A 25,114-nucleotide genomic window follows, 5' to 3' on the forward strand; every position below is an offset into this window, starting at 1 on the left:
GAGTCATCAGAACACCTCACCTAATCCTAAGAGACGATTCCCAGCTTTTTCTTGGTAACATTACAAATTGATGCAAATAACATGAAAATCAGGAGTCCAAATCTCATCACTTTACTTCCTGATGGTCATAAAAAAAAGTGTGTTATTGAACAGTGATGTCCTTCTCAACTCAAAGCAGCTCCTCAGGACTACTTGGATGGTGGCTAATAGCAACAATAAACCCCAACATAGAGACTGGTGATGTGCTGGTGTTCCCCTATTTCGGGAGTCTGAGTTCAACCACACCTGGGATTGTCAGGTGATGTAGTCATCAAGACTCAAGTTTGGTCTGGGAGAGTTTCTGGTAGAACAGTGTAAAAAATGTCCTTTCAGGCCCAACGTTCTATGACTCTCCATCTTAAATATATTATTCAACATCTTTATGACATTTCATAGATTTTCCCCCTGAGTGATCAAGAAAAGGAGGCTGAAAAATAGTCTACTAAAGAAATAGGACAATATTACCTTCAGGTAGCAAAGGAATACCAACTTTTAGGTTGCAATACCACTTCCTTCACTGTCTGCATAAATATTTATATTCATTCTGGGCATTCTCAAGGGAAGGAGAATTAGAGCAGGATGAATTCCATCTGACTCTTTGGAAAAGCAGGTCTTGTCAAGCACTGCAATGCTCTGTCACTAGCTACTCAAAGTTCTAATATGTTTTCTTTCATTTCACCCACCAGAATCCAAAAAGCCACGGTGGCCTTTCTCCAGGAGAGGAGCGGTGAGTGCTATGTGTTGTCGTTTTAATTAAGTCTCCTGTAGCTAAGAAAGTAAGAAGGGGCTGAAGAGCCCCCCTCTATCTTTGCACACGGCACATGAAGTTTAAATTATATCATCACATCTGTAGTAGCGGCTAAGGAACATGCCAAATCAGGCCATTTTGCGCAGCACAACAGTGCTAATTGCCAGTGGTTAGCAAGCTCTGCAAAAACACAAAGCAATCCTAATACTGAGATGCTTTCCAACTCTAAATATATAACTCGATGTGGCTTCGGAAGCAGCTCACTCGATAAAGTCAATTTGCACAGGGTATGTATGCCCCAGTTTGCAGTCAGTGCTGTGCTTATCGGGAACATTGAAAAATGAATGAGCTATTACAGAAACAGACTCCACAGGTACACTTCTATTTCTGGGAAAGCCGGTTGGATTAGTCCTGGTGTATGTGTTTTTTAATTCATTCTTGGTACCATCAATTATGAAAGAGTCATAAATCTACATCAGTGGTCCCTGAATCTTCACTGCCTACGACGAGGGCTGGCCAGAGTACAGACTTTCCTCCAGGCATGTTCGGGGTAGAGGGAAGGGGCATTCCTGACTACCACCTCGCTCCTCACTCCTGTTTTTGTAGGGCGGGGAAGGACTGATTCTGTTCTAACAACAGTACCCGTTGCAATACCATCTTGAAGTACCGTAGCTAAATTCAAAGCTCTCTGAGGTTCCAATCCCAGCTGCTCCACTTACTATTCTGTGACCTTGGCCAAGTGAATCAATCTCCTTCAGCTTCAGGTGCCTCCCTATGAAAGCTCGATGGTGATTGCGCCAGCCTCCAGGGTTGTGATGAGCAAATCAAATAATGCATGTGGGCTTATCCCAGAGCTGAGCAGGTCTTAAACACTCAATCAATATTGGCCATAATATTGGTAGTGTCATTTGTAATTGGGGGTTTAGAAAACTACTTGTTCTCATAAGCAAGAATATGACTGACTTTCACATTATTTTTCCAAGCATCAAACATCTGTATGAATGTCTCAGTCAACTCTGGAGCTGTAACAAAATACCACAGGCTGGGTGGCTTAAGCAACCATGATTACTTATCACAGTTCTGGAGACTGGGAAGCCCAAGATCAAGGGGCCAGCATGGTCAGAGGTTTGGGGGAGAACTCTCTTCGTAGCTTATAGGCAGGTGTCTTCTCACTGTGTCCTCACATAATGGAGATAGAGCTCCAGTGCCTCCTCACTAACTTCATGAATGGGGTTAGTGTCGTTATAAGCCCTACATGACCTCATCCACACCGAGTTACTTCCCAAAGGTCCTATCTCCAAATACCATCACACTGGGGGATTAGGGCTTTCACAGATGACTTGAGGGGAGGGACAGAAACAACCAGCCATAGGGACAGTCTCAACATTATGAGCTAGTAAAGTTTTACACCATTGTCACTAAAGATGTTTCTCCTGTTCATCCCCGTTGTGCCCCTCTTTAGGGACCTGATTTGACTGTTTTCCTGGCAGGTCTGAGGCAGGGCCTATGGTATAAGCTTTCCTGGCCTCCTTCTCATTTAAATGGAGGCAGGGCCAGCTACCAGTCAGGTCTGGGGTCTCAGGAGAAGGGGAATCTCCCACAAGCTCTCCTGAAGCTAAGAAGGAAGGTGCCCACCTTCCTCCATGGAAAGTGCTCTAAGGGCTGCCTGGGAGGTAGGATGTGCTCCCAGAAGGGAGGGCGTACCTGAGGAAGGGATGCTCTTACAAGTTGTAACCAATGTCTTTTTCTCCAGAAAGACGTGATTTGTTGGTGGCTGTATGTGTCAAACACTGGGTTAGATTTCTAGGATGCTGAGGGGCCCATTATCAGCTCCTCATTAGGAAGGTCAGACTGCCATGTACAGTGAGGAGGAAAGTGTGATAATGGCATGCACAATGTTGGAGGTGGGTAGGCAGTGGTGGAGATACACAGACAGAATAATTAGGGGGATGGTGAAATGTTTCAGCAAATGTTCTCATAATGAAGGGAAATTCATATCTCAAAGGCTCACTTTCATAAGGACCTAGTATCTGGTCTCCTTTAAATTAATATTTCTACTTGCTCCTTCATTCTTTTAGTCTTATTTATCACGTAATTCATAGCTATATAAATGCTAATCCACATAAATATAATAAACACACTGCTACATTATAATGTATTTTCTTAATATATTACACATTTTCTCTTTTCTTACCTTCCTTTCTTCTCTCCTTCTTTTCAAATGAATATTAGTAATAAAAGCAAACACAGATATGTTTATGTTATCAGGCACCGTTACCGTTTATGTGTGTTCCTATTTATGTATGTCATAGTTTATATATGTCAACTCATTAATTCTCACAACAGCCCAACAAAGCAAGTGACATTATTATCCCCATTTTGCAAATGGAGAAACTGAGGTTCAGAGAGGTTGAAGAGCTTGCCTGGGGTCACACAGCTTACAAGCAGCACAGTGGGGATTGGTCCCCAGGAGTCCCAGACCCTCCGGCTCTGAGTCTGTTTCAGCCCCAACATTGAATTGTCTGCAAATGTGTGGCTCCATAACCAGACCTGGACACTCCTGCCTCCTCTCTCATCAGAGCTCTCATGGATCTTGCCTGTTCTCACAGATTCAATGCCATCTCTTTGTCAACCACTGAAATGTGTATATTCACGCTCAAATATCACATATATTTATTTTGCTCCAGGTCCACATCCTCAGTTCCTACTGCAAATTTTCATTCCAGCCAGCTCTTAGTTATTAACTTTGGGACTCTAGAATTTGGGACTCTTGGTTCTTTCTCTTCATGTTCTGTATCCTCTCAAATGCCCTTCAGACTCTTCTCATGACCTCTCCTTGCCAATGCCACCAGATGTCTGCTACTCTACAGAGCTAATGTGGCCTCTGGGAGGACTGTCCCCTCCCTTCTCACTGGTATCCACCAAGCATTTGGTCAGGAGGCTGGTCGGATCCATGGAAAGCCACAGCGAGTGCCCTCACGAGAGGCTGGTGCCCACCTTCCCACAGCTCCGATGCTGCTCCCACTGTCTCAGCCTCTTTCTTTCCCAACAGGCGGCTGCTTTTTTATTTCCACAACATGCAGTCGCTATGGTTTCAGACATCACCAAAAGGCATATGTCCCAGTTGCTGTAGGCGGTCCCCAACCCGCTCCAAGATTTCTTTGCTACTGTTGAAACTAATGTGGAAAAAAAAATCTAATAGATTTTCTCTTTCAGCACCATAACCGTACCAGAGAAACCAGCCACAGCCGGTCAGCACGTTCTGAAACTACAGGGTCTCCTTTCAGACACACAGGGAGCCGCCTAACAGATAACCCCTGTGTTCTCCTGCTCATTAACATAAAGCATCATGACCTGGAGACAATAGAACAAGTTTAAAAATTATTTGTGATAAACATTCATTTCAAATGCAGCCAAGTTTCCTTTAGGAAGCCTTGCACTTCTTTTGAAAGCTTCTCCCTGTTATGGGCCGTAAAATGAATTTTTTTAAGTGGATAATTTATGATCTTGCAACAGAGTAGGGAACAAGTCAAAAAAAAAGTCACAATCTATTAAGTTTAGAAAGCAAGTTATGAAAGGATGTCCAAATATGATACCATTCAAAATTAATCATAATTACAATCAGAAAAAGGTTTTCAGTGGTTATCTGGGGGTGAAGATTATAGGTAACTTAGATTTTCTTTGTGTTTTTCTTTGTTTCTCAAATTATTACCTTTGTAATCAGATTTTTTAAAACTAATATTTTTAAAAAATAAAAACAACAAATAAGTGGGTTGTTTCATCCTAAAGAGACTAGTTTCTATCATATCCTAATATTCTTCAGCAGAGAATTATCATGTTGGGCAGTTCCTTCAACACTCTGGGCTTTGCCCAGTCATCTGCTAACTGAGGGGTGAACTAAAGCCTCCGAGTAACCTTCTGATGCTAAAGTCCCATAATCCCGGGTTTGGAAAAGTTAGAACTGTGAAAAACATTACATCACCCCACAGGGTGGGTGTGAGACCCGGAGTTCATCTATTTACTATATAACTATTCCAAGCCTTGGATTATTTTTTTATTAGTAAAATGAAAGGTTTGGATCAGACATCCTCACCAGCCTCTGTCCTCCAGATGGGACATTCCGTGGTCCTGTGAGTCAGACTAGGGCTGGGAAATGGCTTTGCAACTGATAGTGGCTTATAGACAAAAGGTACAGTCTCTTCTCGTGCATGTTAAACAATGAACGTATGGAAGATGCTACCGAAGTCATGTCGTTGAAGAATTCCTGTTTGAAAATCCTGTTTCTAACCATCCTTAAGCAGGGCAAAGACAAGCACAAGCACATATCTGATCTGGAACAGCGCCTCTCCTCTGTGAAGATTACAGACTTCGGGGGCTACGAATTCCACAGCCTTAAGGTATCTCACAAGCTGCTTCCTGAGGGACATGGCTTTTTCCCTTGGTTTAGTCACTATTTTGTTGTCTTTGTTCGTATAACAATGAAGTACAGGAGAGGAGCCCAGAGCTGGGCTGAATTGGGTCTGTTCTCTCTAATGCCCACGGAAACCTCAGGAAGGTCATTTCATCTTAACAAAAACCATGGGTGCCAGAGGCCTGTCCACATGTTCACAGTGGTTACTCATTCGCCTCAGGGCCTCAATTTCCTCGTTTAAAAAATAGCTTGTTGTTGAGCTGACCATTTCTAAAGGTCGTTATAAACTTTAAAATTCTCATTTCATGTAGTTAATTTCAATAAGCTTTAGCAGGGAAGCCTGGACCAGACCTCCCAGTTCTGAGTTTGGGGTTCTTTGAGGTGTTTTTTTGCAATAAACTGAAAAAGGCTCATGAAATTCTCAAGCATAATGCAAAACAACATCAATGTGAATTCCTTCTTATTGAAGCTAAAAATAACGTATGTCATGCATCCCAAAGCCACACAGCGAGAACTGTGGTTTGGGCAGCTGGAGGAGCCACTGCCGACAGGCATGCCGGGGCCTGCGCAGGAAACCAGGGTTTCGGGCATGAGTGCGTGTTCTTGCCGTACTTAGCGCAGCTCAGAGCTAATGGAGAGCAGGTCAAGGTGGAAATGTTTTGTTCCTTCTTTCCTCCCATGCGCAGGGTAAGACCTGGAATGAAGTCATGGCAACACATCGGAAACTTCCTACTGATCAAGTAGACTTGAGAAAGCAGCAAGAGGCCGTGTGGGAACTTTTCGCGAGCGAATGCACTTATTTCTTGGACCATTTATTAGTTCTTAAGATGGTAATGCTGGGATCGCTTTTTGCAATAGATGGAAAATATTATTTTGATTTGGGGGGAATTTGTTTTCCTCTTCCACATGGAAAACAGGAAGTTGGGGTGGAGGTCCCCTCTTTTAGGAGATCTTTAAAAAATGTGTCTACTGTTTATCTACTACTTGGCTGTCTCTTCATTCTTTTCTTGAACATAGTCTGCCAAGATTGGAGGAGGTCTTCTAAGTAAACTATTCCAGCTGCCCATCTGATGTCTGACTTGCCTCTACCTATTCTCACCATGTGCTTACACTTGCTTACACGCCTCTCCAGTCAGGGAGCACAGATCCACCCTGCAGGAACACCCCCCCACCACCACCACCACCACTGATCAGCTTCCACTTTCTGAGCACTTGCTCCCGCTGAGCAGTGCTGGGAGCATGTGTTTTATCAGCTGCAGGGCCACCGTCACAGATTCCCAGGCAGCCACCCACATGTAATGCAGTGGGGCTGCATGACATGGTATATTCGTAATGTCTACCAGGTAAATGGTGTCCCTGAGGGAGTGCCGTGCTGCAGCCAGATCTGGTGAGGTTCTGAGCAAAGAATCCTCATAGAAGAACCACAGGACAAGGATGGCAAGGGAGCCATTGCCTTCCAAGATCACGGGGAGGAAGAGCCATAGTGCTCCCCAGCTTGACTCCGCCCGTAAATACTTAAGAATCCTGCCTACTATCTTGCACAGGAAAAAGCACTGTGTGAAGAGCACTTAGGGAGAACTAAGTGCAAGTCCTGGATCTGTTTCTGACTTGTCATGTGACCCTAGAAAAGTCCAGTCCTCCATTTCCTAAATCAGAGGTTGGCAAACACTTCCTGTGAAGGTCCCGATAGTAAATACGAGGTGGAGCAAACGTAGTTTACAGTTGTTTGTCTGGAAAATAATACAATAGTTAATAATAATAATACAAGAATAAACCCAGTGTTTCGCATACTCACAACCGTAAACCTGCTGTTGCCTCACCCTGTATGTTGGGCTTTGCAGACTCTGAGGTCTTTATTACAACTCCTCAGCTCTTCCTTTGCAGTTCCGAGGAAGCTACGGGTAATTTATAAAGGAATGTGATAGCTGGGTTGTAATCAACATTATTTATGGAAGCAGGTAGCAGGCCTGATCTACCCCGCAGGCTGTCATTTGACAATCCCTTTCCTAAGCTCTAAAAGAAGGATGGCAATACCATCTCTGGCTGTCTCATGGCATCTCAGCGTTGTGATCATCAGATTAGTTTTCTTTGAAATCTACCAAGTGACATACAAATGTCAGTCATTATTTTCTGCAAAGCATTCTTCTGTCAATAAGTTGATCTTTGTTTAGTTTATAGACGCAGGGAAGATTATCTGTGAAGCTTGTAGTTCTTCCTTGACTTGCTGTAGAGTAGCCTCCTGCCGGATGAAAGCATCAAGTCAAGAAACAATAGCGCAGAGGCTCCCTGAACGCTTTCAGTCATAGTTAATGCCTTTATCCAAATGCAAGCATCCTACCAGCTACAGATATTGACTCATTAGTTCTCTTTTTTTCATTTCCTGCAAGTAAAAGGCATTTGGATCTTTTGCAGAGGAAGGTATAAATAAGAATCCAGCGTGGAAGTTGTTTTGGTCTCACATTAGTGCTCTTGATAAGAAGAGAACCGGTGAGACTTCTTGACTCCGGGAGGCAGAGAAAGCCCATTAGAACAGATGATGTTCGACAGGAATGTTGTCAGGGCGCATATCAGCAACAACACCATCATGCAGAAGAGCACAGTTCCCACATGTTCCATGGAGCTTAAATGTCACCATTGGTATTTAGGAAAATTCAGAAACCTCAAAAATACTGATTTCTAAACTGTTTTGTAGTCAGGAGGTTTATGTTCAATGCTCTTGAAAAGGGCAAGTTTCAAAACTGAAAAACAGAAAGTAATCTGCATTTCTTCTTTTTTTAAAGATCTTCATGAATACGCTAAAATATCTACAAACCCATGAATATCTCCTGGATGTGGATTCATGGCGCCTTTTTGCAAACCTGGAGGAGTTAAGTCAGGTGAGCCAAAGTAGAAAGACACCAAGAGACATGTTTTGAAATTCACCAGAGGGGTCATGAAAATGCATGTTTGTTCTATTCTTGTGGCTTGTATTCCACGCTACAATACAGAACGTGGTTCGTTCCCCCATATAATATTATGGTCAGGAGGTCAGGTTAATAAGAAGGAAATCTAAACATTCATTGATATCTTGCCAATAGATCACATATATCAGCCTTCAGTAGCATTTTTCATTTTAACTTGGCTGTTTAAGAAAGTAAACATATTCTCAAGATCTCCTTAACCTTCATAAATGTTTGTTCTCAAATGAATGTCCTTTTCTCATCTATAATAATAAAAGGACAATATGCTAATTAGACCGGATGTCATTCTGGTCGTCCTTCTGGACGAAGCTGGTGCAGGCAGCCAGGGGAAGGAAGGCCTACTCTTGCACTAATTTCGTGCACCGGGCCTCTAGTATATAAGTCAATAACATCTTTCCTCCAAAAGGAAGAGAAGAGAGATTCCAAAAAGAATTTATTTATATAAAAAAAACTTATAAGAAAATACATATTGTAAGGAAAATAAATCTGAATTTTGCCAGGAGGTAAATTGTAATGAGAAACAGCTGTAGAATGATATTTGAAGTTCATCAAATATTTATTCCTTCCCTTGGGTGTGTGCCTACTCTTGTTTCCTTTCTCTCTGGCCCTAGACAAGCTATGGTTTTGTGAGCAGTCTTTTTGCCATCATCAAGGACTACTTCGATGCCTCTGAGACTTCACCACCCATGGATTTCATTTCCGTGCTCGCGAAGGTAAAATCCTTTTGGGAGACCTCAGACTCATGCAATAAACTCACCCTCTCTCAGGATAGCTGTTCATATCTACTTGACTTTTTGTTTTTGTTGTTCCTACAAAGGAACCATCCTTTTCTCTCTGCCAACAGACGTTTTCAAAAATAACTTGCAGACTCTGTTTTCCCATTGTCACCTCTGCCATGTGGGTTTTATTAACACAGAAATGCGCACACATGGAAAAGCCATTTCCAAGTCTGTCTTTTAAATGACTTCAATTTAAAGCAATATTCATGGTAATGGCTTGTGTAGGCCAATTACATGGTTCAGTTGTTCTTCTAACAAAAGTGTCAGCCTTTCAGACAAAAATAAATAAATAAATAAATAGCCCTTCAAACCTAACAGCACCCTTAATAGTACCTCTGGTTTGAAAGAAGAGGAAAACCTGTAGCCCTGGTTTGTTAAATGCTATTTATTTCTTGAGTAGATATTTGAGCCTCCTCCCTACTCTTTTTTTTTACTTTGAGCTTTTTAGTCCAGTTTCTATCTATTCACATTTAGCAAGATTTGACTTCATACAATCCACTTTAAAAAGCTGGATTGAGATTTATTGAGCATTTACTAAAGGCTATGTGTGGGGCCAAGACCCTCTTCAAAAAATGTGCAAAACCAGGCACACTCCTGCTCGTTTTCAATCTAGTGGGGGAGAGCTTAATTCAAGCAGTACAGTAATAATTATATAATCAAATGGAGGTCAATGCTGAGGCAAACAGGAACATAGATATTACCAAGGAAAGCTTCCTGGCTATGGCAGTGGCTGGGGAGGTTTCAGACAGGAAATTCTTCCTGGGGCAGAGATGTTTGAGGTGAGACATGCGGGAGGAGGAGTGTGTTAACAAGGCAAAAACACATAGAAAACTAGGTATAAAGTAGGGAGATCCTCAAGTGAACTTAGAAAAGAGATTTGAATAAGAAAAACTTTGGAAAACAAGAGGAAGAATGTGAAGTGTTGGGAAGTAGCTAAAGTCTTAGGTTCCCTCAATTTATTTAGATTCGGAAAATTTTTAAATTTAATGTTAAGTAAATAGTCTGGAGAAATGCCAACTTCTCATTAAAACATGTAAGCTGTCTTAGTCTGCTCAGGCAAAAACAAAATATTACAGACTGGGTGGTTTATAAACAACACATTTATTTTACACTATTTGGAGGGGGGCAGTCTGAGGTTAGATGAGGATTCCCTTCCGGTCACAGACTTCTCATTGCATCCTACATGGCGGCAGAAGGGGCTAGGGAGGCCTCTGGAGACTCTATAAGGACATTAATCTGACTCATGAAGGCTACCCTTTGTGAATTAATCATCTCCTGAAGGCCCCATTCCTAATACCATCACTTTGGGGGTTAGGATTAACATATTAATTAGACAGGGACGCAAACATCCCACCATAGTGTATGTGCTCTTCTAGCCTCCTAAGCATGGGATGTTAATATATGCTTTATTAAAGGTCCATAACTCAGCCCACATATGAGTGCTTCCTGTTCCAGGTGTGCAAAGATGGGTTACACAAGTGTTTCCTTAATTGAAAAGGTGCTTTACCAGTCAGGTTGGATGTGGTTGTATCAGAGTAACCATCCCCAAATCTCAATAGCTTGGTTCCTCTCTCCCCTGTGCCTACTTGTACCTTGTCACTGTCCTGTCTCTGGGACCCATGCTGAGGGAGCAGCACTGGAACGTTACCGGTCTGGGGAGACTGGGGCAGAGCACTCAGACTCTTCAAGTTCTGCCAGAAGCAACACATGGCAGGTCTGTTCACACTTTGTCAGCCAAGTTCAGTCACATGGCCACGCTCACCTTCAGCAGAGGGGGTACCAGCGTCCTCCCCAGGAAGGGAAAGCAGATGACCAGTAAGAGGCTCACCAGGTGGGAGATTGGAGCATTTTGTTATTCACACATGACTCATGTGAGCAAGTCCCTGAAAAGGAAACCAAGGCTTGAGCGGTTAGATCATTTGGCCACGGTCACATAGCTGATAAATTGTAGAACCGGGTCTCTAAGCCTGACCACATAGGATCTTAACCATTGCCTCCTAGTAATAAAATTTCTCAAGCATCTCAGTGCCCTTTCTCTCCAAGCTACCAACCCCCTCCACCTCCAAAAATAAATTTACATCATCCTTCAAATTACTTCCTGCAGGAGCCAAAACATGACATTTTTTCCCCACAGTGTCTTCTCCTCTGTCTCACAACAAAATATTTTTCTCGGTTTTCGTTATCTCTGCCTTTATTGCTGCCACTTCCTTTAGTGACTTTTTAGGCTGGATCTGTTTTCTCGACTAAATGTAGTGATAACATTGCCAACAAGTGTGTCTTCCTTGTCTTGTTCTACCGCATGTGACACTATTAGACATTTCTCAGTGGGACCCATTACTCATTACATCAATCAATAAATCAAGGAGTATGCGGGCTTAGCAACATGGTAGACACTGAGACACCGAGGAGAGTGGGTGCCAGTTAAGCTTTGGTGAAGAGAAAAGAGTAACTCACTCCCGAGAAAGACACGTAACTGAGACAGGGCACCTTGTGAGGGGTGCTCTGTTTGACCATTACATAAATCTATATATACACTTAGGAGAGGCCCTCGGATTTGACTCTACAGTTTTAGAAGCCAGCAGGAGAATTACATGAATGGACATTTTTGAGGAAAAGTTGGTGAAAATTAAATGTTGTTACTTACTACCAACACAAGCCTAACATCAACCAACATAAGCCCTGAAGTCAAAGGCAGGATTTGTTACCAGGTGCCGTGCAGGGAGTGTAGACCTCAACAAAGCATAAACAGAAGCAAAAGGTAAATTAAATCAAGACACCCTAACTAGAATTTTAAGTAGGAAGGGGGGGGTGATTTATTGAGGAGTTACCTGTGTCTTATGGAAATACTATTTTTAAAGAATGTTTATTGTGAAGATAACCTGTTCCTAGTCACACGGTCACACTCCTGCTGGACAATGCTGACCCCTCCCCCTTTCCCCGTGCCGGTCAGTGATGACCATGAAGGGAAAGAGGCCTCCTGCCTGTGCCCTCCCTGCTCTTCTCTTGCAGCATTTCCGAGGGAGCCTCTGTCAGAGCCACCAGACCTACTGCCTGAACTACTCCGCCGCTGTCTTTTACCTCGAGAGCCTGAAGCAGAGAGAGGACTTTGGAATTTACTTAAAAGTAAAGTACCGTCTTCTTTTCTTTTATAATTTTCCTGAGACTCTTTGGGGTACAATAGGTACTAGGAGTTATACCCAAAATAAGTGAGAAAGAAGAACAATAAATGATCAACAATACACTTGAACTACAAATCTGCTTTCCTCATCAACACACACCTTCCACTGCACACTGAGGAATTCTAAGTGGTGCACATCTGGAAACATTGTATCATCTCATGTCCCTCCTAAATTTTTGGCAGGGGCTTACTTACCAATGTTTTATTTGTTCATTGGCGTGTTTGTGAACGAAGTCGGTACACTGTAAGGAGAAAGCTACAATAAGAAGAGGCTTTGTGACTAGAAGTTGGGCTCTTGTAGGATTTGGTCCCAGCAAGATGCTGTTGCACACAAGCTTGGAGAAGCATTTACATTGTATTCTGTGCGAAGGGCGCCCCCTGGAGTACTTCATAGGGCACAATGTAGATGTTGCCCCTGAAATTGTACAGCATGGTGGCTATGGGCTCCAAAGCATCAGAGCAAAGAGTTTCTGCTAAGGACAGTCAGCATTTGCTAATAAGTTGACACGGAAAGAATGGTCCTTGACTTCACCAGTTCCTTTGACCCCTCTTTTGACATTTCTTTAGTATGAACTGCACCTTTCCAGTATTACGCCAGAGCCCTTTTTATGATCCAGAGAAAATAGTCCAAGCCTTTTCAGAAAACTAGCTCTCCTGGCAGTTGCAAAAGCCCCCGGCAGAGCACCACCTCAGAGGCCGGGGAGGAAGGGCTGCCCGGGTGCCAGGACTCACCTGTCGCCCGACTATGCCAGGAGGCCTGGGTGCAGCGTGGCTGAGAAAGGAGGATAGTCTTGGGGGAGAGACTCGGCTTTATTTTTTGTAGCTTCAACCATTCATTCGGTGTTTTCTTGGCTACTCAATAAGAACGGAGAGCTCATTAGCTTTCCAGATGTACGAATAATCCTGTTACAGAAGTTTTCCCTGGAAGCGGATGATTAGACTCCCAGCCTGGCCCCCAAACTGGGAAGAAGCCAGTCCCATGTCTCTCTTCCAAGCCAGGCCAGAGGTTACTTTAACGAGGCGCAGCCACCATTTCCCAGGAACTGTGGAAAATACCAGACCAATGTGACATAGAAAGGTGGTTTACATCTTTATATGAAATATGCACGGCATCCAAAGATAACATAGAATTATAACGCATAACGCTTTACCGGCATCTTTAGTTTCTCAAACATCTCTTTTAATCCTTGGCACAAAACTTTGAAGTTGATTACATTGTCCCCAGGTGTCCCTGAGGCTCAGAGAGGTTGTATGGTTTTTGCAAAGTCATGTGGCCAATAGGTGGCAAAAATAAAGGTTTTTAGGCAAAAAAAAAAAAATGCTCTTTCCACCAAAATTACTTATAGCTCCTCAGGGCTATTTCTCATCACCTGGCAACTGTGAGCATTATGGAACAGGTGAAGGATCAGGAAGAGGCTGTAGAGGAATTGAAGGTGAACCTGCCTTCCACAGCCACATAGTACAGAACAAAAGCATCGTCACAGAGAGTTAGTAATAATTTAACTATAGCCTAGTAAATATAATGCTTATAATATAATAATTGCAATATACAGTAAATAATAATAAAGGGGGCTGGTTCTCAAGCCCTTGCTTGGACCAGCCACTGCTGGTCATCATGATCTCTTTGTCTATACCAGGGGCGGGGAACCTTTTCTCTGCCAAGGGCCATTTAGATATTTATGACATCATTTGTGGGCCATCCACAATTATCAACTAAAAATTACGTTGCTATGAAAAAGCTCCTAGATTTATTGAACTTTGAGTCCTGCCTGTGGTTGCCTCGGCAGGGCCAGAGCAAATGATACAGCCCGTGGTCCGGACGATCCCCACCCCAGTGTACACAGTAACCCTGTGGAATGTGATAGTAACCCCATTACTCAAGGGCTTAGACGAATTAGGCAACTATACGGTTGTTCAGGGCAGAGACAGGATTTGACTCAGACGTGTCTGAAGCTGACCTTCATTCCCTACTATGCACTGACATAAACAATGTCCGTGGAAAACCTAAGCCTGTGTTGTGTTATGGGCTGCCTGGAATGGGGACATGCACTGGGATGAATTCACCCTCCCTGCCACGTGGGGCTGGCTTTATGAAAGCCTGTACAGTGTGTTGGTGCACATTGATGGGAGTAGAATTCTCCCTTCTCTGTCAGAAACAATGACAATGATGCAGAGAAAGAGACTGGAACTTTGTACCAGGGCTCTTCGTGGAGTTCTGTTAACAACCGCTAAGAACTCCTTGGACTGAGTGTTCGGAATGTGCCAGCCACTGTTTGGGGCGCTTTGTATGGATTCTCAATAAAACCTCTCACCACCTGCTGAGGTAGTTATCCTCGTTACCCACATTCACAGATGAGATTTATAGAGTTTAAGTAAATTACCCAAAATTCTAAGAATGGCTGCCCCAGCACAATATTGCATTTCACCAGGACAGATTTACAAGGAGAAGGAATTTATAAGTGTCCCCATGTGTCCCTGAGACTCAGAGAGGTAATATGGTTCAACTCAACGGGCCCCTGCATTCCTTTCACTGTTACCTTAAACATATTGGATATTTATTATAAAGCAAAAGCATCCTTCATTGATCTAGGCCTATCCATAAAAAGCCTTTTATGTCCAATCTCTCTTGACAGAGATGTTCTTTTTTCCCCCCTAATGGATCTGAAAATTAAAGCCAATAGATGAAAGAAAAATTTATACCTACTTTTAGAACTATCAAATGTATTTTTCTCTCTTCTGAGGCTTCTGAAACACTAAAAGCTTCTAAAATTCCTGCCTGGATCTTCGTCTCAATTATTTACCACTGGTGCTTCTTGCCGGGTTGGTGTCTGGGGTAAATTGGGTGTTTTCACATGTACTCAGGATGCTGGCAGCCAGAGCTGTTTTCAACGGCGTGGAAATTTGGGGCAGTGGCCCTGGGCTATGTTTGAGGAAATACCTAACTGCTTCTGAGAAATCAGTTACTGGAGCTCCCAGACACCAGAGCTAGAGTGCTGCTGCCAGTGAGACAGGATGGAGACCAGCCACTGAGACCACAGGCTAAGGCCTCTTCACACCCCTTCTTTCCACCCATTACCGCCGCGGGCCTTTCCACATCTGCAGTTCCTGCTTCCGTCTCCATCTCTCCCAACATCAGGGAGAAAGAATCCCAGCCGTTGTGAGCCAGGTGAGAACATGGAGGTGACCTAGTTCCTTCCGCCAAGAGGAAGCTGACGTACAGAGAAGGGGAGGTGGTCCCTCAGGAAGCCTTGAGGCCTGGCTTCATGAGCTCCACCCACCCTCCAGCCTCCAGCCTGTGCTCACTTTCCTGGCCTGCCTTCTGCATGTAGGGATGGAGAAGATCATGTCCAGCAGAATTCCCGTGAGGAAGAATCCGGGATGTTCTCAAAAGAAATACTTTGATGAAGTTCCTGGTGGGAGAGGGTGAAACCCCCAAGGACATGTTCAAGCTATGAAAGACAAGGGCAAATTGCTAAGCATGAGGGTAGGGGAAGAGGGTAGTTGGAGAGGGGAAGAGAGAGGAAGAGCATCTCTCTCCTTCCAAAGAAGAAAACGGCACCATCAAAATGCAGTGGGGGTGATGTCCTGGGCTGTGTATTTGACCCCTCCCCACAACCCAAAGTCTTCAGTAAATATGTTCACTCATAAAACGTTTGGCATGAGTGGGGTTACAGTGGAAACCAGCATAGGACACCAACCAGGAGGCTATGTTTGGCATCAGTGGGCACATGCTGTTCAGGGAAGAGAGTGTGTGTGCCAGCAGGGGCCAGAGGAAGCCATTCTAATCGCAATCATTCCATAAATTTGTAAATATCTAGAGAGAGTTTTGGACTTGGTGGGGGGTTGAGCCAATTGCACCTAAATCTCTAAAACGCAAGGGCAGACACCTGGGCACAAAGATGTAGGAAGCTATGTTTGGGGAAGCAGAGGGAGCCTTCCACAGTGTATGCCTAAAGCTGGCCTTCAGGGTCTGAGTCACAAGACAAAGGAGGTAACCTGGGCCTGGCTGGAGCCCGACCTGCAGAGAAAGCTGAGAGCCTCGCGCCAGGGCAGGGCTCCCTCAGAGCTGAACTCAGGTGTGAGTGTGTAAGGGAGACAATAGAAGAGGAAGAACATGCATCCCCTAGTAATACCTTTTGGTGGACCTATGTGCACAGTAGCCAGAGACCAGACTCCATGAGTCGTGTGTCATCTGCACAAAAGCCAGGCTGCTCAGGTTCAAGACAGCATCACATTCAAATAAACAGCCCAGCAGATGAAACAAATCTGTGAGCCATTCTCATGATTAGTTGCGTTTGTCAAATGTCATTTATACAGTGGTTCTCAACCTTCTGGCCCTTTAAATACAGTTCCTCATGTTGTGACCCAACCATAAAATCATTTTCGTTGCTACTTCATAACTGTAATGTTGCTACTGTTATGAATCGTAATGTAAATATCTGATATGCAGGATGGTCTTAGGCGACCCCTGTGAAAGGGTCGTTCGACCGCCAAAGGGGTCGCGACCCACAGGTTGAGAACCGCTGCATTTATAGAAATCGAATGTGTAGACCACAGCAGTACTTACCAGAGTTCCTTTCCCTGTTTCCCGGTGCTTTGCACACCCTGCAGCTGCCTCTGAGTCAGACTCTCTCGCTACTGAAAATGGTTTGTGTCTTTATCCCTTCCCTCTCCCTCTCTCCTCTGTAGCATGTAGCTCAATTTAGCCTCTTCAACTTCTATTCATTTTCTCATATTACCCTCATTCCCTCTAAGAAAGGAGAGTCAGGGAACTGATCCAACAAGCAAACATCCTTCCTTTTCCCTCCATCTGTTGATTCTCAGTTCTCCTAATTGTGCCTCACAATGAGGCATAGAGCTGGAAAAAACAGAAATCCCCTGCGAGGGCCAGAGAGGAGAAGCCAGTGGGACAGCCAAACTCTTGGGTGAGAAGGGTAAACGAGACTGGAACACGTATAGCTAATACCTCTCATCCCTGCCACAGAGGGAACATGTGTTCTCCAGGGAACTTGCGAAATGTTACACTTTTCTCGTGCCTCTCCATCTTGACAAGTTCCCCACTTAGGAGGAGAGAGAGGTGATGTTACATTGATGCTGAGCGCTGCCTTCTTCACCGTCACTGGGAAGGCAAGATGGCCGGAGAAGGATTCTCTCTTCTTTGATTGGAAAGTAACAATGTTAGTCAGTAATATTCAATAGCACCTCTCAACCACATCTAAGAACCTCATTTCAGACCCTGAATTTGCTAAAGACACTTTAATAAGGATTTTCAAAAGCAACATCTGGTCTGTGGCTTATAAGCGTCCCCGGCAAGCTCACAGTTGCGTCACGTTGTCACCCAGTGAAATAGCTGACTGTGTTTCATGCCCAGGCTTCTCGGGGCTTTGATAGGAGAAGTGATGCTCTGATTCTGTCTGCGTTTCCTTCCCCAGTGGTGTGAGCAAAACGAACAGTGCAGGCGGCTTCACCTGGCCGAGCTGCTGGTGGCCCCACTGCACAGGCTGACCCGGTACCCCTTGCTGCTGAAGAATATCTGGAAAAGGAGTACAGACTCCACTGAGAAAATCATGATCTACTCCATCAAGGAAAAGGTGGAAAAGTCAATCCGTAAGTCCCTGAGATAAGTGACCCAGCTCAGTGGAAGTTGCATGAAGGGCTGGAGGCCCTCTGGCTCTTGGGAATGATCTGAGTTTCATCCTAGAACAGTGATGGCGAACCTATGACACGCGTGTCAGAGGTGACACGCGAACTCATTTTTTTGGTTGATTTTTCTTTGTTAAATGGCATTTAAATATATAAAATAAATATCAAAAATATAAATCTTTGTTTTACTATGGTTGCAAATATCAAAAAATTTCTTTATGTGACACCGCACCAGAGTTAAGTTAGGGTTTTTCAAAATGCTGACACGCTGAGCTCAGAAGGTTCGCCATCACTGTCCTAGAAGGTAGTTCCGTTGACTTGAGGTTATGGCTCTGGGAAATCAAACACACACACAACAATGGTTCCAGTCACATCCTGGCCATCCCTACGAGAACTCCACCAGAAGTTTACCCGGGACGTGGCTGTCTCCAAGGCTTTCACGTGTGAGTTCAGGCAGGAAAAGTTCCACTTCCCAGATGGTTGAAGGCTTTGTTTTTCATATCTATGCTGAACCCAAACACAAAGCAAATAGGAATAAACACCACGGGGGGCCTTTCCGGAGGATAAATTACCATTCATTATTTGTAGGTCACTGAAATCCAGGGCCAAACTAAAAATAATGCCAACTGCAATCTTTAGAACTGAAATTTGGGAATGGGAACAGAACAACCCTTTGATGACTTAAGTTTATTTGGGTAGCTCTGTATAATTAAATTCAAATAAAGAAGTTCATGATATATGCCCACAAACCAAGATTTCCTGGGAGTGTCAAAAGGGAGCAATTCAAGTTTATGATTATCAGCTGTACAGAAATGACATTTTTTTCTTCTGCAAGTTTAAATGTAAAAATGACCATGCAATGGGAGTTTTTTAATTTTTTTGCTCAAATTCTAAAATGACTCAAGGAACTAGGATTAAGCTTATCAACTGGATAAAACAAAAATTCAATTAAAAATAGACTTTAAAACTTTTAAAGTAATTTGAAGATTATTACTCATTTTAATAGCTTTGTGAAGAAGATAACAGCATCTTTTCTGCAGATTTCTCAATAATATATGGATTTTTATTATTTGGGAAAGAGATTGCTGTGACCTTCCTTTAAGTCTATGAGCTTAAAGAGGGTGAATTCTGAAGGATTCCCCTAACGGTGTGATTCTACTATGGGTCTATGATTTTCCCCCCATTGTCCCCCAAATAATTTCAAAACCTCAATAACAATGTTATTATACAGTGTTGGGAAATTAATACAAACCTTCAAAAAAATAAGCTTTTGCCAAAACAAAATAATTATCTTTATCATGAAATGTATGTTTTATAATTAGGACAAAAAATATATGTTGGCTCTTTTTTTCTTCCTCTAATTACAGGCTATGTGGTGTAGGGAATAAGAGAAAGCTACCAGGGACTTTACTTGTATTATTTAAATAAAAATGCACAAATACATTTCAACTTACTTTATTAAATTATTTAAATTTTATTTCTCTTTGCAAGAGGCTGATTCCAAATTAGTGAGTTTTTCTAAGATATTTAAACTGCAAGCACTATGCTAAATGAAACTAAGATATGGTTTGGTTCTGGGAGCAGTGTCTCTAAATTATTACTGTACATCTTGGTTAAAATTTATGCTGTAATGTTACATGAGTGTAAAAATATATTGAATGTGCCTTGTCTTTCAGGGGATCTTGAAGGAAAAGTGAAGTGGCTTGACAATTTTCAAAAATGTAGACATCTTCAGGAGATTATAGTGTGGCCTCCACTTTGGGATAGAGATAAAAGGTTTTTCATTCCAGAGGTACAAAGAGGATCCATTAAGACTCATGTTTGGCATTCCGTTGGAAATACACTCGTCTTTACAAAGTCCCCAGCTGTCCACTTGGATATTGAATCTAGTTTTATGAGCAAGAACTACAGCTTTTTACCACGTGGCATTGTATGGGGGAGGCTGGCACCATCACGCCGTTCCCGGGGTGGTCCCCTCAGGGATGTGCTCATTCTTTCCCATTCCCGTGTCCATCTCCCGACGTTTCTAAATGTCTTGAACTTTATAGACAGCGTGCACTGCCCCCGCTCCCGGAACCTGTTCTCTTCCAACCACTAACAACCTCTCTTTGATTGTCTCTCTTGTTTTTCAAGTGCCTGAAACACATTTTTAAAGAGCACATGGCAGAAAACATCCTGTCACCAACCAACAGACACCTTCTCTATGAGGGAAAATTAACTCTTGCAGGTAAATAGCTGTTTCCTTTAAAAACCCAACATCTTTGCTACCATGTAACGTGTCCAGTTGTTGCTCATTGAAGAGTGTAAGGAGTTGTGTTTGCCTATGGCCAAGGCCATGGAAGATGCGAGTCAGAGAATATGCTATGGACTCACACATGTGTCAGCTTGATCAAAGACTTCACAGCATAACTAGCTATGCGCCCTGCATTTTCTATTTCTAAAATGGGATAACTCTTTCATAAGGTTGTTGTTAAATTGAAACACATGAAGAGCTTAAGTCAAGGTTGGGGACATCATAAACACTCCACATCAGCTGTTATCATCCTTATACTCCTCCAATGAGCTGGGCAATCATCCCATCCGTGTTGATGGAGAACCTGTTATGTAACACTGTTGTGCTGGGTAGGCATCACTGGAGGATATAAGGTCATTATTCCGTTTAATCCTTTTCCTCTAGTTGGGAAGCTCTGCTGTAATGAGCAGACCTGCAGGATAAGTTCAGAAAAGAAGAGAGGCTGTGGGGCTGGGGTACCCGGGAGGGGCTTTATGTGCTCCGTGGGAGTAGAGGTGGGCTTGTGGGGGACGGAAAGATGGAGGTCAGTGGAAGGACAGGAGGGAGGACCTCCCAGATGAAGAGCATGGCAGGAGAAAGGGCTTGGAGGCGAGGCCACCTGGGAGAATAGGCGCTGGTGGAGTGGTTAGGAGAGGGAGCCCTGCAGGCTGACTGCCAGGTCACTTCCCAGCTCGGCCTTTTCTGCCTGTGTAACCTTGGCCCGAATACAGCAATCTCCCCCCTTTGTTGTAAATGAGCTAATGGATGCACAACCACTAAAAATGGTAGACACAGAATCAGTGCTCAATAAATATTCTCATCAGAAAGGGCTGCCTGACCAAAGTAGGGTTTGTATGCATTCATTTATTTGTTTCTGCACAAAATCTTGATTGAGCACCTACTGTGTGAGAAGCCCTGTGTGGGATGTGAGGTTGCCTATTTATGGTAGCATGAGATCTGGTGGGGAGTGCCAGGCCATAACTCTGTATTCAATACACATTTGTTGAGAATCTGCTCTATTTTAGCTCTACATGTCAGGTTGGAACAGAACCCCTACCTAGCAACTGCCAGCTAGGGATGGTAGACATGCCTGGCATTTTACATCAAAGGACTTTTGCACTCATTTTCTCTTTCCAGTGGTTATGCAGAGAAGTTATACTTAATCCCAAATTATAGGTGAGAAGTATGAGGCTCAGGGAGGTTCTGTATCATGTTCAAAGTCACCTGGAGGTTAACAGCAGAGTGCAGGCTGCCTCAGCCCAGTGGGCTTCCAGAATCGCAGCACCTGGCTTGGGAGCCGAACAGAAGGAAATTGCCAGTGACAAGTGACAGGCTTAAAAGGTGCTGAAGAAAGAGTCATCAGAAGCAATGCACAAAATGGTGCAGAGAAGGAGACCAAAGCAGGGAGACCAGCCCGGAAGCTCCACCGTGAAGCAGGGTGAGGCGAGATGACCCGGAGCCTGTGTTTCTCAACCATTCTTAACCTCTACCAGGGGTGGGGGGCGTCTGGCCTTTGGGCCACATAAGGCCTGCGAATCATTTGGTCTGGCCCTGCCCAGGCATTAGGGGGGTGAGTTAATTAAATGTTTGACCAAATATAGCACGCTAATTTTTAAGTTGATAATTTTGTATGGCCACAAATAATTATAAATATGCAAATGGTCGTTTGCAGAAAATAAGGTTCCCCACCTGGTAGACCATCACCCTCCCACTTTCATTTGGAAAGATAACAATTTTACATTTTCTTTGATGTTATTTATAATTTTAACATTTATATATTGTGACAAAATCAAATCAAAATAATGAAGCAAAACACAGCTTTGTGTCCAAATGTATGCCTCTCCCTCCAAAATTGGCCTCCACCTGGAATTATCAGAAGTTTTAATTCACCCCTTCCCTCTATCTACCAACTTCCCAACACTGTGAGATGTGCTGGCACGTTCTAAAATGTTAGAAATGGGCCTGGATAGAAAAGGATAAATGTGAGAGATATTTCAAAGGCAAAAATAGGAGGACTTTATGATTGGCAAAATGGCTGAAGAGGAAATGAGCCAATGTTTTCAAGTGTCGTGCCTGAAAGTTAGGTTGACCACACTGAGGGAGGCAGAGGGAGTGGATCAGGGAGGCAGTGTTAGGGTTCAGGTGTGGGCAGGATGAGAAGCCACATGGAAGTTGGATGAACATGACAATGACCAACTCTGGTGAAAAGCTATGGTAGATGCGCATCCGCACGTAGCTTTCGGGTGCTTGTCAAGGAAGTGCGGGTGGGAGACTGACCTAAGAAGGAGTCTTTACAAAAAGACCCAACTTTTCAGAAAAAGTTTCTTGTAGAGTCTGATGTGGTAAATGAAGATGAACCTCATCAACATCACTAACTCCAGACACTTGCTTAAAGCCATATGCTGTGTGGCTCGGATGGCATCAGAGAGGAGGCAGCATCAAGTTTAAAGTCACGGGAACTTTGACCCAGAGTTGGCGTGGAGATGTGGTGGGGGTGGGGGTGCTAATGTTTGAAGAAATGGGACATCATTTTGAATGGATAAAGCATTAGACCAAGAATGATGATACCTAACACATAAATTTTGTTTCCAAATTTATTTCAGCTTTAAAAACTGTTTTAGTCTAACCAAATAAGTATATTTTCTCATTCCCAGAAAGTACAAGTTTTTATAACTTAAAGCATAACCAACTTCCCATGGGAAGTCATGCCAGAATACCCTTGGCAAATGCGTTGCTCCACACAGATTGGCATTTCTAAATAGAAAAGTGAGTGAGGTGCAGACACATAGGCTGGCCTGACAGCTGTGACACTCAGAGAACACGTGCTGTTCAAGCTGCTGCAGCTCGGAATAAGGCAGTAACGCAGCTCCGTTCTGGAACAGCGCGATGAGAACCCCCGCCCAGACTCTATGGGAAAAAATAAAGACGGTTCAGATCTGGTTGTGCAGCACTTGGCTAAACAGATTTTCAGACTCACAGTGCTCAATAGTCATGTCTCATGAAATCACTTGGTCAAGGTGTTTCACTGGCTGTACTAGCTTCAAACTCCCTGGTGATAAATGTGAACAGCCTGATTTTATGCTTACAATCTTCCTCCTTTACCATCCTCTTTTGCCTGACCATGTCTACTTGTTAGCACTATCGGTTTCTGAATTTATCTTATTTTAAATCTTGTTTACTGTTTGTTATGTATCTGCTTTCCGTAGGATTAAAGCTCCTTGGAGGCAGAGTCTTCTTAGTCATTGATGCAGGGTAGGGCGTCAGCATCAGATGACTACTTGGTGGGACACGAGGGATTCAATAAATAACTAAAATAATCATCAGTTCCTAGAATATATTGCAGGACATAGCAGATTCTCACTGCTAGTTTGTTAAAATAAAATACTTAAAATTAGCAAGAAAAAGAAACTATTTCATTTTGACAATAGTCATCAACCTAATCTATATATGAATGGCACAGAATGGGGAAAACAGCATTTAACAGGTCCTAAGGTCTAATGTTGTCCAATGCCTCATTCCTGGTGCCATGTCTGTATTGGTTAAGATGTTGGTTCAGCATTGGAGACAGAGAGAGATAACATCACTTAAAAAGACAAGTTTACTTCTCTCACGTGTAAAACTCGGAGCCGTGTGACAGCTCTCCTCCATGGTGTGACTGGGACCCAAGCTTCTTCTGCCTTTTTGCTCTGCCATCCCGGGGTGCTGCTTTCTTCTGTGTGGTCCCAGAGGAGTCACAGGGTGGCTAGCCCGTGGGAAGGGGGAAAGGGCAGGAGAGCAAAGCACTGCTGTTTACGGGAATGACTCACAAGTTGCACAGTTTTGCTCATATTCCATTGGTCGGAATTTACTCACTTGGTCATATTTAGCTTCAAGGGAAGCTGGGAGATGAAGTATTTATTTGCAGGGAATATGTACCCACTAAAACTCAGAAATTTCATTACTACAAAAGAAGGGAAATGTTTTTTTGAGGGACAATCAGCAGTTTTTGCTATAGGCTGATTTGAAAAAAAAAGTCTCTAGTAGTGATGGAATACAATGTTTTAAAAATATTCAAGGACAATTCAAGATTGAATAAAAGATCTAATTCCTTTTCTGTGCAAATATGGAAAGAATCTTTCTTTCCTTCAAACTTAAAGAAGTGGAGGAAATAGAAATGAAACCTAAGTATTTTATCTACTAATTTAATCTTAGCCCCCTATTTTTCAGGGATAAAAGTATATGAAAAAAAAACTTCTAAATAATATAAATGAACAAAATAAATAGAATAACGAAAAATATTTACTGATTTTAAAAATATTTACTTTAAGTATCTGTCACATTCCCCTCTGGACAGACTGTGTTTTCCTCTGAAATCACTTAAAGTTAACTATTTCTTCTGCTAACTTCTATGTGGTAAAGTTAGAGAAGGAGATACCCTATTCTAATATTTGATTTCTCTTCTACCACTGGCCCCTTCCTAGAGAAAAGTAGGAAAGCCTACTTGCCTTAAGTTACTATCAAAAGTTATACCAAAAACGTTTGTAAATATAAAACTATGTGAAGAATATTTGAACATGTAAATCTTGCAAAAAAGTAAGATGATTGCCTTAGTCAGCTTCGGCCACCATAACAAAATACCATACCCTGGGTGGTTTAAGCAACAGAAATTTATTGCTCACAGTTCTAGAGGCTGAAAGTCCAAGGGCGAGTTGCCAGCCTCATTCGCTCTCTGGTGAAGCTCTGCCAGCTTGCCGGGGGGGCTCCCGCTCAGGGTCCACATGGCTCTCTCTCTAGTCTCTCCTCTTATGACACTAATCCATCTGGATTAGGGCTCCACCCTCAAGCCCTCATTTATTCTTAATTACTTCCTTATTCCCCAAACAGCCACACTGGGGAGTTAGGACTTCAAAGTATGAATTGGGGGAGGGGGCACAATTTAGTCCACAGCAATGACAAAATGCCCTTTCTGGGGGTAATGCATACCTTTGCCAATGACCACCCAGATGAGTCAAGAGGCAAAAATGCTGTAAGTTTAATGAACTGATAGATGTGTCTTAGGCTTCGTTGAAACAATTACAATCATCATCCAAGTTTTCTAAGATCCA

The 25,114-nt window shown here is 43.1% G+C and overlaps 1 protein-coding gene across 1 annotated transcript in view; it reads left to right on the forward strand.

Annotated features, from left to right (window-relative positions):
* The first annotated feature begins 728 nt into the window (after positions 1 to 728).
* PLEKHG7 (pleckstrin homology and RhoGEF domain containing G7) overlaps positions 729 to 25,114 on the forward strand; it is a 36,007-nt gene continuing 11,621 nt past the window's right edge. The window contains exons 1-9 of the mRNA XM_006084050.3: positions 729 to 766; positions 5,089 to 5,184; positions 5,885 to 6,028; positions 7,979 to 8,074; positions 8,770 to 8,871; positions 11,947 to 12,060; positions 17,548 to 17,722; positions 19,435 to 19,550; positions 19,892 to 19,985. Coding sequence (XP_006084112.2) covers positions 5,906 to 6,028; positions 7,979 to 8,074; positions 8,770 to 8,871; positions 11,947 to 12,060; positions 17,548 to 17,722; positions 19,435 to 19,550; positions 19,892 to 19,985 — 820 coding nt within the window. The 5' untranslated portion in view covers positions 729 to 766; positions 5,089 to 5,184; positions 5,885 to 5,905. The remainder of the gene's footprint in view (positions 767 to 5,088; positions 5,185 to 5,884; positions 6,029 to 7,978; positions 8,075 to 8,769; positions 8,872 to 11,946; positions 12,061 to 17,547; positions 17,723 to 19,434; positions 19,551 to 19,891; positions 19,986 to 25,114) is intronic.

This window comes from Myotis lucifugus, unplaced genomic scaffold (genome assembly GCF_000147115.1).
Source record: "Myotis lucifugus unplaced genomic scaffold, Myoluc2.0 scaffold_9, whole genome shotgun sequence".
Taxonomy (NCBI): Eukaryota; Metazoa; Chordata; class Mammalia; order Chiroptera; family Vespertilionidae; genus Myotis; species Myotis lucifugus.